Source organism: Mauremys reevesii, linkage group 19 (genome assembly GCF_016161935.1).
Source record: "Mauremys reevesii isolate NIE-2019 linkage group 19, ASM1616193v1, whole genome shotgun sequence".
Taxonomy (NCBI): Eukaryota; Metazoa; Chordata; order Testudines; family Geoemydidae; genus Mauremys; species Mauremys reevesii.
In genome coordinates this window covers 3,598,915-3,624,791 of record NC_052641.1, presented here as the reverse complement: position 1 = coordinate 3,624,791, position 25,877 = coordinate 3,598,915, and the positions used below count along the sequence as shown (strand labels likewise).

The 25,877-nt window shown below is 45.6% G+C and overlaps 1 protein-coding gene across 2 annotated transcripts in view; it reads right to left on the bottom strand.

Moving 5' to 3' along the window:
- RABL6 (RAB, member RAS oncogene family like 6) overlaps positions 1-25,877 on the bottom strand; it is a 92,929-nt gene that overhangs the window by 40,887 nt on the left and 26,165 nt on the right. For both annotated transcript variants that reach the window (XM_039506609.1, XM_039506610.1), the window contains 3 exons: positions 15,688-15,735; positions 4,086-4,138; positions 2,306-2,397 (listed from right to left, as the gene is read on the bottom strand). In XM_039506609.1, the coding sequence (XP_039362543.1) occupies positions 2,306-2,397; positions 4,086-4,138; positions 15,688-15,735 (193 nt within the window). The remainder of the gene's footprint in view (positions 1-2,305; positions 2,398-4,085; positions 4,139-15,687; positions 15,736-25,877) is intronic.

Sequence of the window (25,877 nt, the reverse complement as noted above, 5' to 3'; positions counted from 1 at the left end):
CAAAGCTAGTACAAGTTACTCCAGGGGGAATTCTGCACCACTGTGCACAGGAGGAAAACATGTCCCCACTGCAGATTTCTTTGCTTCCCTGCAGAAAGTGACAGGGAAGCTGCACTGGGGCTGGGGAGGGGGTGGGGCTGGGAATGCCCATGGGTGTAGCTTGGAGGGGCACTGCCCCCGAAACAGAGGCAAAGTGTGTGGGGGGCACACGGAGTCATGTGCTACTGCCCACCCACCCGCCTTAATTTCTGCGAGCGCAGAGCTGCCTGGATGCTGTCTCCTGAGTCCTAGTGCCGGTTGTGCTCGCCTTCTGAGTGCTGGGATCCATCCTGTTTTCTGTACAATAGCGAGTGCCCATGGTGGGGAAGGTCAAGGGGGGGCATGGTGAGGCTGGAGGAAAGAGGCAGTGGGAAAGGAAGAGGGATAAGAGAGGGGAGAGGGTGGGGTAGGGGGCAGTAGGGAAGGGGGAAGAGGATGGGGAAGCAGGAGCCCAATATGCAGCATCCCCTCAGCAGCAGCTGCAGTTGGGGCTCCCCCATTAAGTAGGTACATTGAACCACCACCCAATAGTGTACACACAGCCCCTGGACCACCCTGATGAGCCCCCCAGACACCCACCCCACTGAGCCCCACCTCCCTCACATCCAGACCACCCCCTGCTGAGTCCCAACCCCGTTCACCTGGACCGCCTGCAAAGTCCCATTGCCCCTGCACCTGGGACCCCCCAACAAACACCTGTGTATTCAGGTCCCCACACTGAGCCATCCACACCCAGACTCCCTCCCATAGAACCCTCTTCCCCACACTAAGCCCCTCTACACTTGGATCCTGCTAGGCTGAGCCTGCCTCCCACCCACACCTGGTGTGCCCGGTGCAGAGCCCAGGTTGTTTCTGAGACAGGCTTGGCTCTTGCACTGTGTTATAGTCAGGTGTAGCTTCACCGCCGAGTCCTTGTTTGGGGGTGGGGGGGCTGCAGGATGATCTCCCACCTCAGTGCAACCAGTGGCCTGTGCACCTCACTGCTAGGCTGGAGCCTCCACGTTTATTTATTGACAAATAAATTTGCAGAATTTTAAAATATTGTACTCAGAATTTTTAATTTTTTGGTGCAGAATACCCTCAGGAATAGGAAGTGCAATTCTTATACATAGAATCAGCAAGTGTGCTAAGCTATTTGCCTTGACAATTCTCTGTGGTAGTGAGTTCCACAGGTTATATGCTACATACAGAAATATTTCCTTTGATCCACTTCAGGTTTATCATTTTAACTGAGGGCCCTCCTTGTCTTGTCCTACTAAGTAAATTGTGTTTAAGTATCCCTGTCTTGCAGACATACAAGCCAGTACACACTGTACCAATACAGAGAGTCTAAAGTTGCATGATCTATATCCCAGTGTCTAGACAGGCTGATCTATTATACTGATGAGCAAGATGGCTTTAGTGCCTGTTCTTCATTTACTTCGAAGTGCTGGAGTGCAGAAGTCTGCCAAGAGCTCTAATGAAATTAAAGAGCATACCAAAGCACACTGCATCTGGAGGTGAGGCCTACGGAAGAGAGTTCCAGCAATGGGTAACCCTCTCCCATTAGGGCTTCACGTATTACTGCCTGTAGGGTTCATGGCTGTCCTTTGGCTGAAAAGGTGCAATTCTCCCCTGTAAGCTGAAGGCGCCAGTGGTAGTAGTTTGGGCCAATCAATGCCCCTGACATACCAGGACTACTCTGTTTTCCCCTTCCCCAGTTCCTGCCACCCCTGCACTCCTCACTTTCACCTTCCCTTCCCATCCCCGCTTCCATGTTTCCTCTCCCTTAGCAGAGGGGATAAAAAGAGCCCAACAAATGAAGTCCCAAGCTGTGTCCACAGAGCACCTACAAACCCACATTTCCCTATTGCCCTTGGGCTCTCTTCCATGTTCCCAGCTTTCACCTCTCCCATTAGATATTATGCCTACACTTGAGACTGGAAGCTCCTTGGAGCAGGCACTTTGTCATCTACCTTTGGAGGTGCTGGATGAATAACGTTTGCAAAAGGCATTTTCTAATTGTTTCCCTCAGTCTGCTGCACAGTGGGGATTACAGATCAGTGGACATGGAGGGAGACAGCTAGTTTAGAACAGATCAGAATTGTGTTTTACAGGGGAATAGATTAAAAACAGGCCAGAAAATAAAGCAAAATTATTTTAGGTGCCAGGAACCTGTTTCAGCTCATTGGACCGTTGTGTGTCTAGAAATCACAGGATCTAAAAATCATTTGTTTTGATTAAACAAGCAAGACTCAAGCTGCCTATATCACTGCTCCTCTCTTACCACTGCTTGGTGATGTCGAACATCATCACTACTCCATTGCAGTTTTTATACACATCAAGAAACTCCGCATCCAGAGCCATCTCCGACTCTGCCTGGAAACAGAAAGACACAAACTGTAAATACTCCAGTTCTTACAGCTTCAGACTTGTACGAAAAAACAACTGGTCTAATGAAGAGTCCCAAAGTTTCCAATGGAAGTATTCCCACACAAAAGAGCACCACTGGATTTTACAACATCACTAGAACAAGGCTTCTCCAATAGTTCACTGATCACACCGCCTGAGTAGGCAGGATCTGAGAGCTGCCAGTGTTCTGTGAAAAGCCACGTATTTGATTAAAGAGAGCAGGAGTATTTTAGCACTTGCAATCTCATTCTCCTCTCCAGCCCATCACCCCAGATCCCCTCTTGACAAGCTGATTCCATAGACAGCTACAGGATACAAAAGGCAAAACATATCTAGAGTAAAGCAACTCCCTTTCTTGCTCCTTTCCAAACCTGAATGTTTGCTGTGCACTGCTGATCTGTATAGCCAGAGAGTGTCTTCTGCTGCACCTCCCTCCCCTCTGTAGTGAGGCTGGCATTTTCTAGCATCAGTATTGATTTTTATCAATAGTACATTTTACCGCATTAAGATTGTTTTCAAAATTCAGTATTTGCCATCCTAATTGCAAATTTGCAGGGTCTCATTACAGTCTTGTACCTACAGCATGGCTACATTTTAATGTGAAATTACCCTCCACTCTAATGGCACAGCAGCTGTATGATTTGCTTTCATACATAGCTTCACACTTGGAATGTGGGCTTAAAATTTATGACTGAGCATTTCATGGGGGGAACACCTGAATCAGAGGAAGTCTCTTTCTCTATGTGCTAGCAGGGAAGTCACTAGATTGGGAATAAATTAACCCCTTCTATACACCACCCATATTGGCCCACTGATTTCAACAGAATGGTTGAAAAGCATAAAGTGGGATACTTCTAATTCACTGGGCCCTGCAGGGCACCATCACATGACCAAGAGCAACGAAGCATTTAAAGAATTACAAGAGACTAAGTGAGCAGACTTCAAACCAGCCTTTCCTGAAAGGGGAACACAATGGGATTTTTGTGAAAGAAGCTCTGTAAGTGCATCTGGGATCAAAATGCTGTCTGGGGAGGCAGGCATCACATGTTCTGTCTTCATGTTTATACATGTCGTGCACAACAGCAATGCTGCTGTGAAGAGGGCATACGCTCCCTTCAGTGTGCTCCCATTACAATATTTGGCAGTGATACTTCCCTTTCCACCCGCAGATTTCAAAATGCTTTAAAAAGGTGTGAGATCATTTTCCCTATTGTACAGATGATCAGCTAAAGGCATCACATTAAGTGATTTGCCTCAGATCACACAGTGAGTCAATGACGAGCCCTGGAAAGGAACCTTGGTCTTCCTGTGCTGGTTCTATCTCCCTCTTGTCATCATAACCCAACAGATACAATGCCACACAGTGAACAATGGAGGAATTTCACCCCAAAGGAAAGGTGGAAACTGCCAGAATCGCTGCAGTGAGTCAGACTCTCAGTGCAATGCACTGGAATAAAAAAAAAAAAAAAAAGCTGGTGCAGCCTAGTGTCTCAGACTGGGCGCAAGTTGAGGCCGATGTGTCAGCTGATCACCCTGACTGCAGATATGAGTGCAAACTACATCCGAACTTTTACACAAGAGATTGACAGCTGACAACATGCAATCACTTAACAAGAACAACAGGGAGACATACTTGTATCTCAAAGGTGGCTCACCTCCTGAGGGTCGTTCTCCAGTTTCAAACCATCTCCACGTTTTTTGCATTTTCCTTAGAAAGGAGAGATAAAGTAATATAGTTAAGCCAACCTAACCCCCGGTGTAGACAGCACTAAGTCAAGGGGAGAATTCTTCTGTTGACCTAGCTACCACCTCTTGGGAAGGTGACAGGAAAACCCTTCCCATCGCTGAACTGAGTGTCTACACTGAGGCACTAAGCTGCACAGCCGGAGCATTTCTAGTGAAGACACAGACTCAGTAGACTACGCGTGTTTGATGGTGATTTCCCAGTGGCAGGTTTGTCCTTGGACAGGATACAGTGTTTTGCATCCTACATTTAAAGCAGACCCACTTCTTTTTATAAGCTTGGTAGAGGGGGAGTCAGCCAGCCTTGAGGGGAAATACTATCAATAGAAGGAAAGCCTACTGCAGCCCTCCTGGCAAACAACCAAAAATGAGTGAAAGAACAAAGCCTGGGGCCTGCTCTCTGTAAAGAAAGAGAAGAGGCTCTGACTGTTCCACCTTTTGTTCTTGCTTGCACTGGAGAAGCACAGTGCAACAATACCTGACAACTGAATCGCACAATATAGCCAACTGCAAAAAGGCAAAGATTTCAGCATGCAACCTTCCCAGGAAAGACTATGAGAGCTCAGTGCTGTTGCACAAACCTGAAGCAAACAGTATTATGAATGCTTTAAATGTGGTTTTAGAGAATCCATTAGGTGCTTTGGTTTGAACTGCTGTAAGTGAATTTAACAACCAAAATAATTAGGGGCAAATGAGACAGACTCCTGAGGAAAGACAAAAAAGCTAAAACCATGCAACTTGCTTAAACCCTAAAGGATGATTGTGGTGGGGAGAGGGGGAAGGAGAAATATGAAATATGCGAAGGGAAGGCTGGGAAGAGACTGCGCAAAGGGAATCTTATGGCAATTTATAAGATGCACCAATCTAAAGGTCTGAACACACTCTAGAACAGGGGTCAGCAACTTTTCAGAACTGCTGTGCTGAGTCTTCATTTATTCACACTCTGATTTAAGGTTTCGCGTGCCAGTCATACATTTTAATGTTTTTAGGCGATCTCTTTCTATAAGTCTATAATATATAACTAAATTATTGTTGTATGTAAAGTAAATAAGGGTTTTAAAATGTTTAAGAAACTTCATTTAAAATTAAATTAAAATGCAGAACAGATGAAGAACCCCATCCATATGCCATTTTATGCCTAATAAATGTAAGTGATAGGGCAGGAAAAGCTTAACAATAAGGCCTGGTCTACACTACAGAGTTAAGTTGACACAGGGACAGCTCATGGTGGCTGTGGGGTGGGAGGGTGGCTCCAGCAGTAAGCCCCGTGGCAGCGGGTAGGGGTGGGGGGTTGCAGTGGTGATCCTCACGGGGGGAAAAAGGGCCTGCAGTGGTGAGCCCTGCGGCGGGGCTGACAGCCCCCACACTGCCCCACTTAAGTTACTGCAACCATTCCTGGTGAGGACACGCATCACCAGGGCCAGCTTTAGGCCAATTCCCCCAATTCCCCAGAATTGGGCCCCATGCTGAAGAGGGCCCCGCGCCTGCACCTATGGGGGCCCCGCTCCAGGGGTCTTCGGCGGCATTTTGGCGGCGGGGGGGTCCTTCGGTGCCACAGAAGACCTGGAGTGGACCCCCTGCCGCTGAAGTGCCGCCGAAGCCCCAGACGGCAGCCGGGTATTCCAATCGGGCCCGGCGGGTCATAAAGCCGGCTCCGCCCATCACCTGCGGAAGGAGGGTAGTGCAGACATCAAAAACCACAGTAATTACTGTGGTGGCTATAAGTCAACCTAACTTGCGTCGATATAATTCTGTAGTGTAGACAAAGCCTAAGATCTATTGGGCTGTGGAATCATCTCACAAGAGAAGGGAAGACACAGCACTCGACATTTCAGAATTCGACTGGACAAAAAACTAGAAAGTGTACTACAGACGCCCCCTGGCTTACGCAAACCTGACTTACGCAAATCCGCACTTATGGAAAAAATTCCGTAAGCTAGAAATAGGTTTTTTTGTTTTTGCTGTAATAGTCGGGTATACGTTTCTGACTTATGCAAATTTTGAGTTACGCAAGGTGTTCCGGAGCGCAAGTCGGGGAGCATCTGTACCAAAAACCAGTCCTTCAGTACATTGACTCATCTAGATTAGCCTTTGGCCAAACAGTCTTCTTATTGAGGAAAGTCACAGAAGTTAGAGAGTACTGCCAAAATACAATTTTTGTATACCAAACCCCCCCCAAAAAACCTCAGCCTCTGTGTGTCTTGGATAATATACAAACATCCTTATAGGAATTCATCCTTTTACACTCACTCAATATTCACTTTTAAAAAAGCTGTTAAAACTGTTGCACATATCCTGAGAGGAATGTAAACATTAGGGCTTGTCTACACATGGACACTATTGCAAAATTAGCCAGTGTGAATTTAAAACACAAAAGAGATTCTATACTGGCTCCTAGCCTGGATACTCTTATTCTGCACCAAGACTGCTTTTGCGTGGTTGAGCTTAATCTAGCTATTCTAGGTATTTCCCCATGTAGAAAAGCCCTTATAGGAACTCTCAGAAACCAGGAAATGCTTAGTGAAAAGAAACTGCTTCATACACTGTAACTCTGCCCCATAGGGATGACAGCACCTTGCTGTATTGTTCTCTTGAGTGTGGGGAACATATGCCTCAATTGCAGGAATCAAATGGCATGGAATCCTCCAATGCATTGTTAGTGTCTATTTGCAATTGTGCAGCTCAAAACTAAGAGGCAGGTTTATGTGACACAAAAGCAATTAGCTCCCATATCAAAGCTGCTACGCAGGCCATGTTAAGGGTCCCATAGGACTGTATTTAAAAGGAATCATTTGGCATTGTGCGGTGTACTGAGAGAAGGGCATTTTTTGCTAGGGAGAGAGATGGTACCTGTGATGTTCCTAGCTCCCACTGCCTAAGGGTTAAACCAGCATTACCTCATGTGACAAAGTTCCTCCTCTGCCTTGGTGGGTTCTGCGCTTCCTGGCAGATTTGTCGCCTCAGAGGTTTTCAGCAGTCCTCAGTTTGGCTCCTTTTGTTAGTGGCACAAACCTGCGGTTCACTTGGCTAACCTCATCACTGGCCAGCATGGGGAAAAGGAGGAGAACAATCCCCGCAGTCTCTGCTGGCCCACCTAATGGGTCGGGGGACAGGCCAGAGACCTTCCCCTCTGGTGGGACCCACAGTCCAGATGAACTCCTCTCATTTCAAATAGGGAGTTGGGGCGGGGGGGGGGGACGACCTCTACTGGGTTCCAGCCCAGGGTCCTGTGGATTGCAGCTGTCTTTAGTGTCTTCTGTAACAGCTGTGTGACAGCTACAACTCCCTGGGCTACTTCCCCATGGCCTCCTCCCAACATCTTCTATCACTCTCCTGTACCTGGATCCCAATAGGACAGTAGTTCTCAAACTTTTGTACTGGTGATCCCTTTCACATAACAAGCCTTTGAGTGCGACCCCCCTTATAAATTAAAAACACTTTTTAATATATTTAACACCATTATAAATGCTTTTAGCCATATAAATAGGAAGAAAACCAAGAAGGAAGAAGTGGGACCGCTTAAAACTTTAGACGGAGCGGAGATTAGGGATAATCTTGGAATGGCACAATATCTGAACGAATATTTTGCCTCGGTCTTTAATGAGGCTAATGAAGGGCTAAGGAATAGTGATAGAGGGACTGATGGGAATGAAGATATGGGGGTAGACATTACGGTATCTGAGGTAGAAGCCAAACTTGAACAGCTAAACGGAAGTAAATCGGGGGGCCCGGATAATCTACATCCTAGAATATTAAGGGAATTGGCGAGTGAAATTGCAAGCCCGTTAGCGATGATTTTCAATAAATCTCTAAACTTGGGGGTTGTACCGTTTGACTGGAGATTAGCTAATATAGTTCCTATATTCAAGAAGGGGAAAAAAAGTGACCCGGGTAACTACAGGCCTGTTAGTTTAACATCTGTAGTATGCAAAGTCATGGAAAAAATTTTAAAGGAGAGAGTGGTTACAGAGCATGAGGCCGATGGCAACTGGGACAAATTACAGCATGGATTTACAAAAGGTAGATCGTGCCAAACCAACCTGATCTCCTTCTTTGAGAAAGTAACAGATTTTTTAGACAAGGGAAATGCAGTGGATCTAATATATCTTGATTTCAGTAAGATGTTTGATACGGTACCGCATGAGGAATTACTGGTTAAATTGGAAAAGATGGGGATCGAAATGAAAATCCAGAGGTGGATAAGGAGCTGGTTAAAGGGGAGACTGCAGAGGGTCGTATTGAAGGGGGAACTGTCGGGTTGGAGGGGGGTTACCAGTGGAGTTCCTCAAGGTTCGGTTTTGGGTCCGATTTTATTCAATCTATTTATCGCTGACCTGGGAACCAAGAGTAGGAGTGGGCTGATAAAGTTTGTGGATGACACCAAGTTGGGAGGTATTGCAAATTCGGAAAAGGATCGGGATATCCTCCAGGGAGATTTGGATGACCTTGTAAACTGGAGTATTAGTAACAGGATGAAATTCAATAGTGAGAAGTGTAAGGTTATGCATTTAGGGATGACTAACAAGAATTTCAGTTATAAGCTGGGGACGCACCAGTTGGAAGTAACGGAGGAGGAGAAGGACCTAGGAGTCCTGGTTGATCGTAGGATGACTATGAGTAGGCAATGTGATGTGGCCGTTAAAAAAGCTAATGCAGTCTTGGGATGCATTAGGCGAGGTATTTCTAGTAGGGATAAGGAGGTGCTAGTCCCGTTATATAAGGCGTTGGTAAGACCTCATTTGGAGTATTGTGTGCAGTTTTGGTCTCCCATGTTTAAGAAGGATGAATTCAAACTGGAACGGGTACAAAGAAGGGCCACTAGAATGATCCGAGGAATGGAAAGCCTGTCGTATGAAAGGAGACTTGAGGAGCTTGGTTTGTTTTCCTTAACCAAAAGAAGGATAAGAGGAGATATGATTGCACTCTTTAAATATATCAGAGGGATAAATACCAGGGAAGGAGAGGAATTATTTCAGCTCAGTGCTAATGTGGACACGAGGACAAACCGATATAAATTGTCAGTCAGGAAATTTAGGCTTGAAATTAGACGAAGGTTTCTAACCATCAGAGGAGTGCAATTCTGGAACAGCCTTCCGAAGGAAACAGTGGGGGTGAAGGACCTCCATGACTTTAAGATTAAGCTAGATAAGTTTATGGAGGAGATAGTATGATAGGATAACGGGCTTAGTCAATAGGTCAATTAAGTGCCACACTGGTAATTAGTACAATGGGTCAATGATAGGATATTATTAGCCTTTTTCCAGAGGGTATGGCTGGAGAGTCTTGCCCACATGCTCGGGGTTCAGCTGACCGCCATATTTGGGGTCGGGAAGGAATTTTCCTCCAGGGTAGATTGGCAGTGGCCCTGGAGGTTTTTCACCTTCCTCCGAAGCATGGGGCAGGGGTCGCTTGCTTAAGGAGTGGGTGGATCGGCTTATGTGGCCTGCATCTTGCAGGAGGTCAGACTAGATGATCATAATGGTCCCTTCTGATCTTGAATTCTATGATTCTATGATTCTATGGATGCAAGGATAGGTTCCTGGCTTAGTGTTTTTGTTGTGTGGTTGCTGGTGAGTGTATTTGCTTCAGGTTGGGGGGCTGTCTGTCAGGACTGGTCTGTCTCCTGAGATCTCTCTCACAGATATATCCTTGCAACAAAGCCCAATGTCAACTCTGTCCACAGATCTATTCAAGTGACACCATCATAGGACCTAATCACATCAGCCATACCATCAGGAGCTCGTTCACCTGCACATCTACCAATGTGATATATGCCATCATGTGCCAGCAATGCCCCTCTGCCATGTACATTGGCCAAACTGGACAGTCTCTACGCAAAAGAATAAATGGACACAAATCTGACATCAGGAATCATAACATTCAAAAACCAGTAGGAGAACACTTCAACCTCTCTGGTCACTCAGTAACAGACTTAAAGGTGGCAATTTTGCAACAGAAAAGCTTCAGAAACAGACTCCAACGAGAAACTATTGAGCTTTAATTAATATGCAAACTAGATACCATTAATTTAGGCTTGAATAGAGACTGGGAATACTGAGTCATTACATAGATTGAATCTATTTCCTCATGTTAAGTATCCTCACACCTCTTGTCAACTGTCTGAAATGGGCCATCTTGATGATCACTACAAAAGTTTTTTTCCTCCTGCTTATAATTGCTCATCTTAATTAATTAGCTTCTTAGAATTGATATGGCTACTTCCACCTTTTCATGTTCTGTATGTACATATATCGCCTTATTATATGTTCCATTCTATGCATCCGATGAAGTGAGCTGTAGCCCACGAAAGCTTATGCTCAAATAAATTTGTTAGTCTCTAAGGTGCCACGAGTACTCCTGTTCTTTTTGTTCCAGATGTTCATGACCAAAAAGGGTTAATGGAATTGTAGAAGAACTGCAGAATCTAACATTGAAATTCCTTACTGCAATCTATAGATCAATCTATCCTCAACAGAACCTATTCTGACAGTTTCAATGCTCCTGCTACTCATTTCTGTTGATTGAAAAAGCCTCCAATGCCAGCCCAACAGCCAAGAAATGAAATGCTTTTATAACCATTTTATTTTCAGTATTTAATCCATCTGAAAAACACAGAATGAATGCTTGTAAAACACGCTTTTTTGGCAGATGTGGATGTAAAACCAATCAGGGCAACAGGAAATGTGTTTAATCTTTTCTTTGTTGTGGTAGAGGACAAAACAGAGCAGTTACCCAATAAATGCTCTCCTCAGAGGATTTAACAACATGATAGTGCTTCTCCTGTGAAATCAGAGCAAAGGAAGTCTGCAGTTCAGGAATTCTTCCATGAAACAGTCTGGCCCATCAAAAACTGCTCAGCGGGTTTACTAGAAAATATTAATCCATAAGTGTTCACACTCAAAATGGCACTCCCATGATGAGCAGTCCTTATGGAATTCCAGTATTGGACTACTGAAATAATTTCTGTTGCTATTGACTGGTTACAAAAGGGTTAACCCAAAACAGCAATGGAGGTATGGTTATTCATTGGAAAACTTCAGTTTGATTCCTATGGCTTCAATGCTGCCCCAAACCATAGGCAGCAGCTTCCCAGCTGGTAGCTATCAAGAAACTAATGTTAGCTTTAAAAAAACGTTTGGGGCACTTTCTGAACAATTTAATTGGTGTTGCATGACATTCACACCTCACAGTATCAGACCTCAGCTATGCCAGGGTCAAAGGGAGCTGCAGTGGCTTCCAAGCCCGATACTCTTCAACAGAGTGTTTGGGTAGATGCTATTTCAACTCCATTTAATGAAACGTCTTCCACTCTCCTCCAAGATACTCGTGTCTCCAGGTCTTTCTCTGGTTTTTAAACTTTGAAAATGTCAGGAATGTCAATTCTGCTCTTCACCCAGCTTTGCTGGAGGTCTTCCCAGATGACTTGGGTGTGGACTGGAAGCTCTCACAACTCAGCTGAAGCTGTGAAGGCACCCCCCACCCACCACTACTGTGTTAAAGAAGATTTGAGACATGGAAGTGACTCTCAGTCAAATTCACAATCAGGTTTCCCTTGTGTGATTTCTCCAGTGTCATAATCCCACCTCTTCTCCACTCTCTTTTTCTGGCAGATTGTATACACAAGAACTGAATCTCTAATGTTAAAGTATAAAAACCAAGAAAGTTCAAACACCCACCTGTCCTACTCACACATTTCCATTCTCACCCTGGACAGTCCGTGTGTAGCTTTAACTTGACCACGTTTACAGTTACGTGGTCATGTTTTCATGATGGATATATGACTGGTGTGGCTTTCACAGATTTCACTGTGCACAATTCTGTATGTGGCTTTGTGCAATGTGAGAGATTTAGGTTAGCTCTAGTTCTAAGTGTGCTAATTTGTCAAGATGTCAACACTGAAATGTGCATGTATGTACACATGAACATATTGTGAATACTGCTGGAATTAATGCTGCAGGTTGGTTGTTTAAGATAACAACAAAGATGTGTGTGTAGCAGTGATGTTGTTCAGGCTCAGAAGGCAAATGATGAGTGAAGGCCAGGTGAATGACCCACCTGCTTATTCCCTTTCGTTTTACGGTTTACAGTGGTGGGCCATACCATCTGCCAACTTTCAATCGAACACCAAGGACTTTTATGTGGGAATTTTCCCAGTTTTTTTCAACTAGAATGTTAACACATATTCTTCACATGGAGTAGCTATCAACATTGGAACATTTTATCTGCTACATGCCCCTTTTCAGAGTCCCAATATTTACTATGCTGCTTCCTCTTCCTGGACCCTGTAGAGCTGGGTTTCGGTCAGCTACTTGACACCCTTATGCATATCCAAATAGTATAGACTTAGGGGAGCTCTACTGCACATGCTGTTCCTGGGCTGCTCCGTGTTGGAGACAGAAATTCTCCATTTTCGGGGACAGTGGTTTACATCAGTAGTTCTCAACCAGTGTACACGTACCCCTGAGGTACATCAACTCATCTAGATATCTGCCTAATTTTACAACAGGCTATATAAAAAATCACTAGTTAAGTCAGTACAAACTAAAATGTCATACAATGGCTTGTTTAGACAGCTCTGTATACTATAATGCAAGTAAAATATTTATATTCCAATTTATTTATTTTTATAATTATATGGTAACAATGAGAAAGTAAGCAGTTTTTTCTAGCAATAGTGTGCTGTGACACTTCTGTATTTTTATGTCTGATTTTGTAAGCAAGTAGTTTTTAAGTGAGGTAGCTTGGGGGAACGCAAGACAATAGACTCTTGAAAGGGATACAGTAGTCTGGGAAGGTTGAGAGCCATTGGTTTACATTACTCTGGGATGCATAGATTAATACTGTTTTGAAACAAGTTGTGACCTGACTCTACCATTACCATAAAAGGGATGACTTAGGAACTAGTAATGAATGGCAGGAGTTACAAATAGGTGACTATAGCTCTTGAAACATCTGGACTCAAGTAGCTGCCTTGCATTCAGATTCTGTAAAAGCTTTCTGATTTGCATCAGTTCTACAACTCACCCAAAGCTGAGAGAGGAGTCAGGACTGCATGGATTGTACTGCTACAGTGGTAGGCAAAACACTGCCTAGTGAAATGAAGCTGCAGCAAGTTCTCACAACCACACACTGCACAACTCTATGTATGCACATTACATAGGATCCTCTAGGAGAGGGTAAAGCAAGGATCAGATCCCACCAGCATTCAACTGCAACAGCACTGGAGGCTTTGCTAATAAATGGCTACGGTCTAGACTAGTGTCACTCTCACCCAAAGCATCATGCAGAAGGATTTTTTGGCCTGAGTGCACAGGAAGTAAAATTAAATGAGATCATATTAAAGGATGAAACAGCGAGGTATGAACAATTCCTTAACGGCTAGTTTGCATTTTTCTTGAGGTGCGTATCATCACAGAATTGCACTACTGTCAGAGTTGGATTGCATTAAACTACACTAACTAAGCCCATGAACCTGTAACTACATAAAAAACTTGAGTTTGTTTATTCCATAAACAGGGATTCTAACAGAATGACATTTTCCCTCTCTGGGAATGGGGTGGAAGAGGACAGACCCTTTAAATTCCAGGCACACTCCACCCCCGGAAGTCAGTGTGACTGAACTGTTATTAACTTCTGCAAATGCCAGGTTTGTCTTAGCCTGTTTTGCCACCAGGATGACAAATCTTTGGAGTTTAAAGTGCAGCTCTGCTCTGAGAAGCAACTCTAAAATAAAATACGGGCATCACAGGGTCACATGTTCACGGTCTCAATTACTTCATACTAGATTTGTCTATCGGTAAGTAAAAAAGATGGAACTCCTGGATGCCAGCCCTGCATGCTTAGGGTAAGTTTTGAAAGTCAAGCTGGGATCTGGCTCGCACTTCACCAGTAACCCTGATCCAACTGAGCTCTAATAAAAGAGTAGGTTAGAGTGCACGAGTGGCACACTTCTGTATACTTTGAGATAAAAGACAGTGCTCCTGGAATTTAATTCATAGTTCTGTTGAGGGTACGAAAGCCAGAACAGATTCCAGCTGAGTCTCCCAAGCTCTAAAGATTCTGCAGGAATGGAAACAGGAGTATGATGATAAAAATGTAAATTTTCCTCACTAGTCAGCAGGTCTGACCCAGATCACCTATAGGATTACATAAAGGGGCAGATCTGCAGAGTGCTATATTTACGAAGTCACTTTTCTAACCATTACAGCACTTTTAAAAGGATATATGTCCAATTCATTTTCCCAAATCAAATTAACTTCAGTTCATGCAAAAAAGAGTGTGCTGTTCATCAGGGCCGGCTCCAGGCACCAGCCTACCAAGCACGTGCTTGGGGCGGCACCTTGGGAGGGGGCGGCGATCGGGGTTTGTTTTTGTTGTTTTTGGTTTGGCCAGGTGGCGCTGGGGGAGGTGGGGAGGGGAGAGAAACTTGGCGCGATGCGGCACTGGGGGGGGCGAGGACTTGGGCGGCGCGATGCGGCGCTGAGGGAAAGGTCGGGCAGCACTCGCGGGGGCAGGGCGGCGCTTTTTTTTTTTTTTTTTTGCTTGGGGCAGCAAAAATGTTAGAGCCGGCCCTGCTGTTAGTTACATATGAATTCCATTCATTTCTACCAACAGCTTCCACCTGTGTGTTTGGTAGAGCTTTTGGCTTCCTAAGAACTAGAAATATACAGTTCTCTTTCTGATATGCTCTCATGTTTTAAAAGCTACATTGTGTCATCACATGCAAATACTCCGCTCCCAAAGACTTTGTTCAGAATGTATATACACCTCTACCCCGATAGAACGCTGTCCTCGGGAGCCAAAAAAAAAATCTTACCGCGTTATAGGTGAAACCGCATTATATCGAACTTGCTTTGATCTGCCGAAGTGCGCAGCCCTGCCCCCCTGGAGGGCTGCTTTACCGCGTTATATCCGAATTCGTGTTATATTGGGTCGCATTATATCGGGGTAGAGGTGTATTTTTAAACACATGCTGATTGTTTTCCCAGTAAGCATGTTACAAAAAGGTTTTAGATTAGCACACAGAAAATGGAATAATTTAAGTGGATCTAAGTAATTCACTTTAAAAAAAACCCCACTATTTTGCACAGCAAAACTATCCTTTTAACAAGATTATTCCTTCAAAAAGACAGTTCGATGGATACTACTATAAACAGAATGAACTAGTGGCCTAAAAAAGGGAGAGGAAATGAAGTTCACCAAACACAGTAGGAATCAAATCATTTGGTCTATTTTTGAATGAATGAAGCCAACTTGGTGAGAAGTTCAGGCTTCTTGCAACTGATTCTAAATTATTTGTTCACACTGGAGTTAAGATGGCAAATCTGAGCCATCTGAGCCTCTCTGGTAATGAGGGAGAACTCCCAGCCCTGTCAGGTTACCTCCGGAAATTAACACAAACATTTCTACCAAAGGAAGGAAAGCAAATAGTTTCTAAATTTCACATAAATACTTCTAATTTAAGTTTTAAAAAAGGACTTAAGTAGCATTAGAAAGGAAACAGTAAGTCTTTACCTTTGTCAACTACGTCCCAGACTTCAACCTTTACGATATCATCAGTGGCTAGAAAGGAGGGGAAGGCAAATGTTACAAAACAAAGAAAAACAGAATATTTAAGTGCAAATAAAAAAAGACTTAAAAAACCCAGAGCATTCCCTCTCTGATGTATTTCAAATGCTGCTCTCTTTAAAGAACCCCTTGAAAATTCCTGTTAATAAAAAGCGAGATTTATGGACAAATTTTTAATTAAGTTGCAAATTTGGAACACATTACATCATGAGCTCTTCAAAACCTCATTTGAATTTTTTTTGGTATCATACTAGAAGTTAATTAAAAGCCGAGAACAAAGATCTTTGTGACAGAAAACTTCAGAGTAGAGGTATTCTAAGGGAGATCAACTTTACTAATATTTTTAAAACCCTCACACAAATGCACCAAGCAGGAATTGAAACATACATCAAACAAGTCACACACGCAAGGTCTGTTCCTGTGCGAACTCCAAGTCACATTAGCTTACTCTGACAAAAAATAAGATTTTTACTCCTGAAAGCATGACAGAGCCACCAGCTATAGGAGAGTAACCTGGATTTGTCTGACTCAGATTTATTAACCAAGTTCCAACTTAGTTGGAACTTTATTACTGATGATGCATGAGCCAGAAACGGCTCAGCTTCATAGTGCAGGGAAAGCAGTTGCAGTTAGAAAGCCATATTTTTACTCAATCTGAGTAAGTGATCTGATATCATAAGTAACAGAGACCCCCACAATGCCTTTGTTAGAGAGGCCTGTCATTAACTTTTCAGAGAAGTGCCACACTAGGGACTGAAAAACAATTTGTATTGGCAACACCTACAAGCAAACAGTGACTGAGCAAAGATTGAGCAATTGAGCACAATGGCCCAAGTAAAAAAAATATTCCCCTATGACACTGCGATTGAAATTAACCAACTATTACTTTCAATCCAGGAAACCATGCACTGTTGGTTTAGCTAACAAGTCTGAAAATCCTGTAAAAAAAGAGTAACCAGTACAAATAGAAGAGGTTTCTTCGAACTTATGCATGATTGCACCTGATCTTTGGCTAAGTCTGGTTCTGAAAAGCAATTCCTGCTCTGCATCCAATTTTCCAGCTTGACTGATTGAGGCACAAGGTGATCAAGTGACTTGCCCAAAAAGAAAGTGCCACAGGCCTCGCTGGACTAAAAACCACAGTCTGAGTTCTGAGCCTTTTGCTTCAGCCAACTAGACGACACAGTCCTTTGTCTCCATCGCAGTACATTTCTAAAGTCATCCATTCATAAGGCCAGATTTTGCCACCCTTGCTCATACTGAGTAGTATCTTACTCTACAAGTAGTTCCACTAAAATCAACAGGGCTACTTTCAGGGTACTACTCACTGTGGCTACATCTACACTACATACCACTTCCGGCAGCTTGTAAGGTATTCAGCTATATGCTGCCAAGAAAAACAAGCTATGTCCATATTGCAGTGTGTAGCTACACATGTCAATGAAAGGTTTTGGAAGGGGGGGGGGAAAACAGTGGGGAAAGGTTCCCCACACCAGAGCTTTTCCCTATTGCTGGAGTCCTTGCAGGGAAATAACCTTGTAGACACAAAACAAATGTAGATTGTACATACAGTACTGTCTTCTTGAGCCTGCAGACAGAGCTAGTGCCTCTGTTCCTGATCTAGCTAAGCAGCATGAGAGTGAAATTAATGAGACTGACCAGTTTTAGTACCAGAACCCTGGGTCTGAATACAATTGTGTCAATTTCATACTCCTGCAGAAGGTTGTGGAGACAGTGGAGTGATTCAGGACTTGGCTCCACTTGCGAGTTAGTGCGCAATAAAGGAGCCCCATGCGCACTAGCTCACTCCCAGTCCACACTGGCAAGGCACGTAGAGCGCTCTGACTCCACAGGTAGAGCGCTCCTGGTACACTGCCTCGGCAAGTGGAATAACGTTTGCTGTGCCCCCGCTGGAGTGCCGCGGCGCCAGTGTGGACGACCTGTCCTGTTAATGACAGGCCTCCAGATTGGTTCTGATCGGCCTCCAGAAGTGTCCCACAATGCCTGTTCTAGCCACTCTGGTCATCACTTTGACCTCTACTGCCCTTCCCTCAGGTGACCAACCATCAGACCCGCCCTTTAAATTCTCTGGGAGTTTTGAAAATCCCCTTCCTGTTTGCTCAGCCAGGCATGGAGTGCTCTCAGCGAATCTTTCCAGGTGGCCATGCCTCCATGCGCCACGCAATTCCCAGTATGGAGCAATGGCGAGGTGCTGGACCTCATCAGTGTTTGGGGGGAGGAGGCTGTCCAGTCCCAACTGCGCCCAAGCCGCAGGAATTACGATACCGTCGGGCAGATATCAAGGGCCACGATGGAAAGGGGCCAGGACCGGGACACACTGTAGTGCAGGATTAAAGTGAAGGAGCTGTGGAATGCCGAACACAAAGCCCACGAGGCAAACACCGCTCCGGTGCTACCCCCGCAACCTGCCATTTCTACAAAGAGCTGGACACGATACTTGGGGGTGACCCCACCTCCACTCCAAGTACTACCATGGACACTTCAGAGCTCAGTTCAACAAGGCAGGAGGAGGACCAGCAGCAAGGGGGAGTGTGTGCTGAGGTGGAGGAAGGCACCCCAGAATCCCTAGAGGCATGCAGCCAGGAGCTGTTCTCAAGCTGGGAGGAAGGTAGCCAGTTGCAGCGGCCAGTGCTTGGGGGAAGGACAAACACCAGAGGAGGTTCCCGGTAAGCAGCTTTTATTTTGGGAAGGAAGTTATTCAGTGCGGGCTCTTGGGGTGAGGAGGATTAGGGCTGCATGCATGCCTAGATAGGGCGCTGATGTGCTCTCACATATCGCAGTAATTGGCCTTAGTGATCTCTGCAAAGGTCTCATCCAGAACTTGGACAATGCACTTGTGCAGGTTTCTCGGGAGAGCCACTTTGGTCTATGTCCCAGTAAGGCTAATTTGTCCATACCACTGTGCTGTGAGGGGCTAGGGGACCATTACTGCACACAGGCAAGCTGCGTATGGGCCAGGGCGGAAGCTGCAGTGCAATAGAAGACCCTGCCTTGCTTCCCAGGTCACCCTCAGCAGCGAGGTATCTTCCAGGATGAACTCCCCACATTTTCCACAGGAAGGTGTTCAGTATAGGGGCTCCCTGCCGCTGTTGGCTCTCCCCATGGCACAGAAACCTAGAGGACAGTACAGCCGTGAAACAATCAGTCACGCTTGACCCTGTGCTTACTCACCATTTTGGGGCTCCCGTGGGTTTCTGTGCGCTCGCTTTGGGATGGGCAAATTATGCTATTGTGTAGACTGTGCTTGCCCTTAAGTATGGGGGAATCATTGCGCTGTCTGGTGTGACCAATGCTGCCTCTGTTAAGTGTTGCATTTTGCCTTTACAGATGTAACCTTGAGATCTCAGCCATCCGTGTTACCACCGTCCGAAAGACTCCAAAGAATCAGAAAGAGGCCACGTAGAAGCAAGAAAGACATTTGCATGAAGTAATGCGGCACTGAAGTAATGAAAATCAAAAAGTGCACGAGTGGCGGGAGAGTGAAAGGAGGAGCCGCTAGCAGAATGAGGAGTGCCGGCATAAATGTGCGGTGCTCTGGCAAAAAAGCACGGAGCGGCTGATAAGCATAATGGAGCACCAGGCAGACTCTATCCAGGCACCTGTAGCCATGCAGGCAGAGCACTACCGCACCCGCCCTCGTCCCAAAACTCTTTCCCTTGTGCCCCCATTTCACCTCCAACCCACTTTCCCCAACATCCGGGTTCTTACTGCCACCAGCTGCCCTCTGTAGCTTCACCACCTAGGCCTGAAAACTACAACCCTTACCCACTGCACTCAACCCCTATCACCATGCAGTATAGCCATCCTGAAGTGCAGCAGTCATTGCACAGCGCTCCAGACAGGACACATGCAAATCTGTGATTGTACCATTCCCATGCCACCCCCTTGCCCTTTTTGTTTCCCAAGCAGTTGGGAGGGAACAGAGGGAGCCGAGCTCAGCCTGGAGCTCCCAGCCCCACCCCCTTACCAGACGGCTCTGAGCGGGACGGAGCCCAGGCCCCGCCGGAGCCATGCTGCAGCTGTCGAGGAAAGCTGCTGGATGGGCTGAGGCTCCGGGTGAGAGGGGAGACGGGGGGTAAGGGGCCAGGGAGGTTGGCTAAGGGGCAGGAAGTCCCGGGAAAGTCAGGGGATAGGGAGAGGGCAGAGGTTGGGGGGGGGGTCGGGGGGTCAGTCAGGGGACAGGCAACAGAGGGGGGGTGGATTGTGGCCTTCCGGGGGTCTGTCAGGACTCAGCAGGGGGTTGAATAGGGGTTGGGGCAGTCAGGGGACAGGGGTGGGGTCTCTGGGGGATGGTGAGGGGACAAGGAGCAGGATGGGTCGGGGATTCTGAGGGGCGCGGGCAGTTGGGGGGCAGGAAGTGGGTGGGGGTCAGATAGGGGGCAGGGCCAGGCTGTCTGGGAGGCACAGCCTTCCCTACCTTAAAGCTTATTCAGCAGTTTGAAGCTTGCAGAAGAGCCAAGCTGTTAGCTTTTCCATTAGGGCTACCGTCCCTTTCACTTCTCAAATGCCAAATTATAGTCTATATTTAATTTCAGTGCCATAGGGAGATTCATGTCAGGGGAGGGTAGCTTCATTTAAAATTAGCCACTGGGGGAGGGATCACATGAGAAGAGCAATATCCTTCCCAATGCTACCAAGGGAGACCCCCCCCACACACACATTCCCTGAGGCTCCAGAAGGGTTAATTCAGTGGTTCTCAAAACTTTTATACTGGTTACCCCTTTCACATAGCAAACCTCTGAGTGCGACCCCACCGCCTTATAAATTAAAAACACTTTTTTATATATTTAACACTATTATAAATGCTGGAGGCAAAGCAGGGTTTGAGGTGGAGGCTGACAGCTCACGACCCCCAGTAATAACCTCGTGACCCCCTGAGGGGTCCCGACCGCCCAGTTTGAGAACCCCTGGATTAATTTAATTTTAGCACCCTGTGTCCATTCACATGCATGTGCTATTTTGAGCATGTCAGTTTTCACAACATAGGTTCATCCCAGATTCTGGAACAAGCTCAAATGCTCAGTTTGTGGAGTATGTACATAAGCTATACTAAAGACAAACCCACAGTAACTGTCTCCAGTTTGTGAGGGACCCCATGGAGCCAGTCTCTAGGAAACAGATAAATGCATGGAGGTTAAGTGCATTAATGGCTATTAGCCAGGATGGGTAAGGAATGGTGTCCCTGGCCTGTTTGTCAGAGGGTGGAGATGGATGGCAGGAGACAGATCACTTGACCATTACCTGTTGCCTCTGGGGCACTTGGCATTGGCCATTGTCGGTACACAGGATACTGGGCTGGATGGACCTTTGGTTTGACCCAGTATGGCTGTTCTTATGTTCTAACCTAAATGAACTCAAAGTTATGGAGACAGATATGAGTCAAGGAAGCCAGCAGAGTATCAGAAACCTGGAAAAATCTCTGACTGGATGGGCTCAGGCTGAGATGGTTCAAAAGTTTTGGATTTTTTTTTTTTTTTTTTTAAAAAGCAGAATTTTTTTTTTATTGTTTCTTTAAACAATCAAACACAGCAAGCAGCAAATATTTGGCCACACACTTCTGAAACCCCAAACCATATTCAGGTTTTGGCAGACTAATTTCAGCTTTTCAATTAAAAAAAAAAAAAAACACACAAATTTTGAAGGAAAGCAGACATTGTTCGTGATTTTTTTCTGCTTTTTAAAAACCCCTAGTTTTCAATCCAGAAAAAGTTGACAGAAAATATTTGTCCAACCCTTTTAATGAGCTTTAGTGCCTTTTAGCACTAGCTGATGCTGAGAACCAGTGATACCTTGTAAAGAAGTTCTCTCAAAACTGGGTTTGTGCCGAGATGCAGGTGGTTTATTTTTCCCAGGACCGCCCATGGGGGGGGAGCAAGTGGGGCAATTTGCGCCGGGCCCTGCAGGGGCCCCCATGAGAATATAGTATTGCATAGTATTGCAATTTTTTTTTTTATGGAAGGGGTCCCCGAAATTGCTTTGCCCCAGGCCCCCTGAATAAGCAGGGTCTCCAAGGATCACAACGGGCATTTCAACTTCCCCTAGGATGATCTTTTAGTCTGGGAAAAAAGTCCCGGCTTGCAGCTTCCTGAACAGGCCAGTGTTCCAAAAGATGCATGTGTCATGCACCTTTCCGGGCCAGCCTGCATCAATGTCAATGAAATGCCCACGGTGATCCACAAGTGCTTGGAGAACCCTAGAGAAATACCCCTTCCGATTAATGTACTTGGAGGCTAGGTGGGCTGGTGCCAGAATTGGAATGTGTGTGCCATCTATCGCCCCTCCGCAGTTAGGGAAACTCATTTGTGCAAAGCCAGCCACAATGTCCTGCACGTTACCCAGAGTCACGTTTCTTCTGAGCAGGATGTGATTAATGGCCCTGCGATTCCAACGGTTGACTTTCCCACTCCAAACTGGTTAGCAACCAATCGGTAGCTGTCTGGAGTTGCCAGTTTCCAGATTGCAATAGCCACCTGCTTCTCCACCTTTCAATCTCGTGTCCTTGAGCCGCAGGGTGGGGGCAAGCTCCTCACACAGTCCCATGAAAGTGGCTTTTCTCATCCAAAAGTGCTGCAGCCACTGCTCGTCATCCCAGACTTGCAGGACGATGTGATCCCACCACTCAGTGCTCGTTTCCTCGAGCCCAAAAGCGGCATTCCACGGTGGTGAACGTGTCCGTGAATGCCACAAGCAAACTCGTGTCGTATGCGTTACTTAAGTCAATATCGTCTGAGCCCTCACGGTCATTTTGGATCCTAAGGAATAACTCGACTGCCAAACGTGACGTGCTGGCAAGACTCATCAGCATACTCCTCAGCAGTTTGGGCTCCATTCCCGCAGACCAAAAGGGAAGACAGAAGCGCGAAGTACAAAAAATGTTGAAAGATGGCGCCAAATGTGGACAGAAGCACAGGGAATGCTGGGATGTGAACCAATGCATCACGGGGCATTGGGACAGGACCCAGAATGCCCCGCAGCCTCCACACCCTTCCCACAAACCACAGCATCAGAATGGGAAGAGGTGCTCTGTGGGATAGCTGCCCATAATGCATCGCTCCCGATGCTGCTGCAAGTGATGCAAATGCAGCCATGCCAGTGCGCAAGCAGCTGTCAGTGTAGACAGACTGCAGTGCTTTCCCTACTGCGCTCTCCGAAGGCAGGTTTAACTCACAGCACTCTACATCGGCAAGTGTAGCCATACCCTCAGAGAAAGACAACACATCAGACTTGCACACAGTTAGGAGGAACACAGCACAAATCTGTCTCCAAACACACTTACAGCAGCCAGAAGGCTGAGAGGAGAGGCACAGTAATAGAGACACCCTCTGCCCCATGCAGCAGCCAAGATACTTTGTTAGAGAGGTAAAGTTAGTGAGACCCTCCACCCTCTCAACAGGCAAGAGGCTCTGGGAGGGAAGAGGAGAGAGGGGAGGGAAGAGAGAGGAAGCTCCTCTTCCCTTCCAGCAGCTAAGGGGAACTGAGCTTCACATTTATAAAGACAACTACTAGCCAGAGACTAAATACAAGAGAGCCCCCCAGCCCCAGCAGGATCCAGGTACAATTCCCAGTGTCCTCCCTCCTGCTTCTCATTAGCTAGAGTATCAGTGGGGCTGGACTTCTCACCAAGACCCTGCCCTGCCCCAAGGAGCCTTACTCTTATCATGTACATATCTGCTGCTAAGGACACGGCATGGATCACTTGATGATAACCTGCCTGTTCAATCCCTTTGGGGCACCTGCCATTGGCCACTGTCAGAGGACAGGATACTGGGCTTAATGGACCTTTGGTCTGACCCAGTATGGCCATTCTTATGTTCTTATGAGGTTAAGTCACCTAGAAGATGTATCAATAATTGCTCAAGCCTTACTCAAAGTTAACAGTAACCCTTCCAGTTAGCTTAAGAGCAAGCCGACTGGCCTAGAAAGGAGAGAAACATTAAATTATTTTTGACAGGGCCTTAGAAGCAGGAGAGAGAATAGCATGGCATATAGAAGCAAGTGGGAAATGGGTAAGTATTTGCGATCCAAATGATCCAAGGGAAAATGATTTTCATAAGTACTTATTGGGTTAAATGTTCTTTTCCTATGCTAAAAGTGAAGAGTAGTTATACCAATTGTTACATCCAACAAAGTCTAGTTTTTAAATCAGTCATTGCATTCCTGACTATATCATGAACATACAAGCAGATGATTAGCTTTTAGTGCCACTGGGTTAGCTTTATGACACAGAAGACATTATGGGCAGCATTCCACCTAAATTGCTTCTGAAAGCAAATATCTGAATAGTGTCAGATCACAGGTTAACCCAAATCACAGATTTGAAACTAATAGCCCCGTATTTCAAGCCTACCCATAGCATGGCTCAAACCTACACAAATATCTCTGTTCAAGAAATTACTTAGCATAGCATTCTGCAGCCATTTCCACACTAAAGGCATTGTTTACTCCCAAAGAAAGGGTAGTGGAAAAGTCAGTAAGCAAAGAATAACCCATTTGCTGGTTGATTTCATCATGGACTCCCAGTCTACGAGACAGACAGACTCACTCCTATACCCCTAGGCAAACTACTTCACATGCTTAGGACTGTCAAACATAGAAAGCACAGTGGCTGTTACCCTATGCATGTATGAATAATCAAGTTTGTCAAACAAAGATCATGCAATGTTTACTAGTATTACATTTAGGCTTTCTTGTGGCACTGTCCAGAGCAGAATGAAACTGATGAGGATCATGTAATCATAATTGTACATTGGACTCCAGAAAGTCAATTGCTTAAACTCTTAACTTCCTTAAAAAAACCCAAAGCAAACCAAACAAAAAACCAGAAACTCATTGTGATGGTAACATATCTCCGTAAAGGTTAGGATTAATACATTCAGTAGATCATATTTGTATGCATGTATCATTTTTATATTAAAAGTTATGATTGTTGGCTGCGTGCTGGCTTGATTTCTAAATAACCTTAGTTGAGCATTTAGTCAGTTTCTGGAGAAAGGAACGTTGAAATTAAGCACCTAATCAAGAAACACTTAAAGGACAATGGATCTTGGCATGCTCCAATCCACATTAAGAAGTCTACTTGAGGACTTTCAAGGTAGCATGTAAACAATGGATGCTACCTGTAAAAACTGAGTCATGCATGGACATGTAACTTGCGCAGGTGACTCCTAAAGTCCATCTTGGAGCTGGACTTTGCATAGGAGTGAGTCTCCACCCACAAGAGAAAGTCTATTTAAACCCTTGGGAGACCCCTCCATTTTGGTCCTCAGCTGGCTAAGGAGAGAGCCATCATGAAGAATCCCCTAGCTACCACCTGAGCTGGAACAAGAGCTGTACCAGGGGAAAAAATTGTGCCCAGGCTTGAAAGGGGTCCAGTCTGAGGAAAAAACGTACTGAAGCATCTCTGAGGGTGAGATTCTCTGTATTCAGTTTGATTAGACATAGATTTGTGCATTTTATTTTGCTTTGCTTGGTGACTTACTTTGTTCTGTCTGTTACTACTTGGAACCACTTAAATCCTACTTTCTGTATTTAATAAAATCACTTTTTACTTATTAACTCAGTATGTATTAATACCTGGGGGAGCAAACAACTGTGAATCTCTCTATCAGTGTTATGGAAGGCAAACAATATATGGGTTAACCCTGTATAACCTTTATACCAGGTAAAATGGATTTATTTGGATTTAGACCCCATTGGGAGTTGGGCATCTGAGTGCTAAAGACAAGCACACTTCTGTGAGCTGCTTTCAGGTAAACCTGCAGCTTTGGGGAAAGTAATTCAGACCCTGGGTCTGTGTTGGAGCAGACAGAAGCGTCCGGCTCAGCAAGACAGGGTGCTGGAGTCCGGAGCTGGCAGGGAAGGCAGGCGTAGAAGTAGTCTGGGCACATCCAGTGGCAGCTCCCAAGGGGGTTTCTGCGATCCAACCCATCACACTCCTGACTAAGGGCAGTCTACACTGGCAGAGTTACTGTGCCGCTCAGACAGCGCTGAAGGGAAACAGCCGTTGTGTGTTCGCAAAGTTAGCTGCCTGCACAATAGCGTGTTCACACTTGCAGCAGTATTTGGAGCAGTGCACTCAGGGCAGCACAGAGCACTTCTTTCTCTTCTGCTGCTAA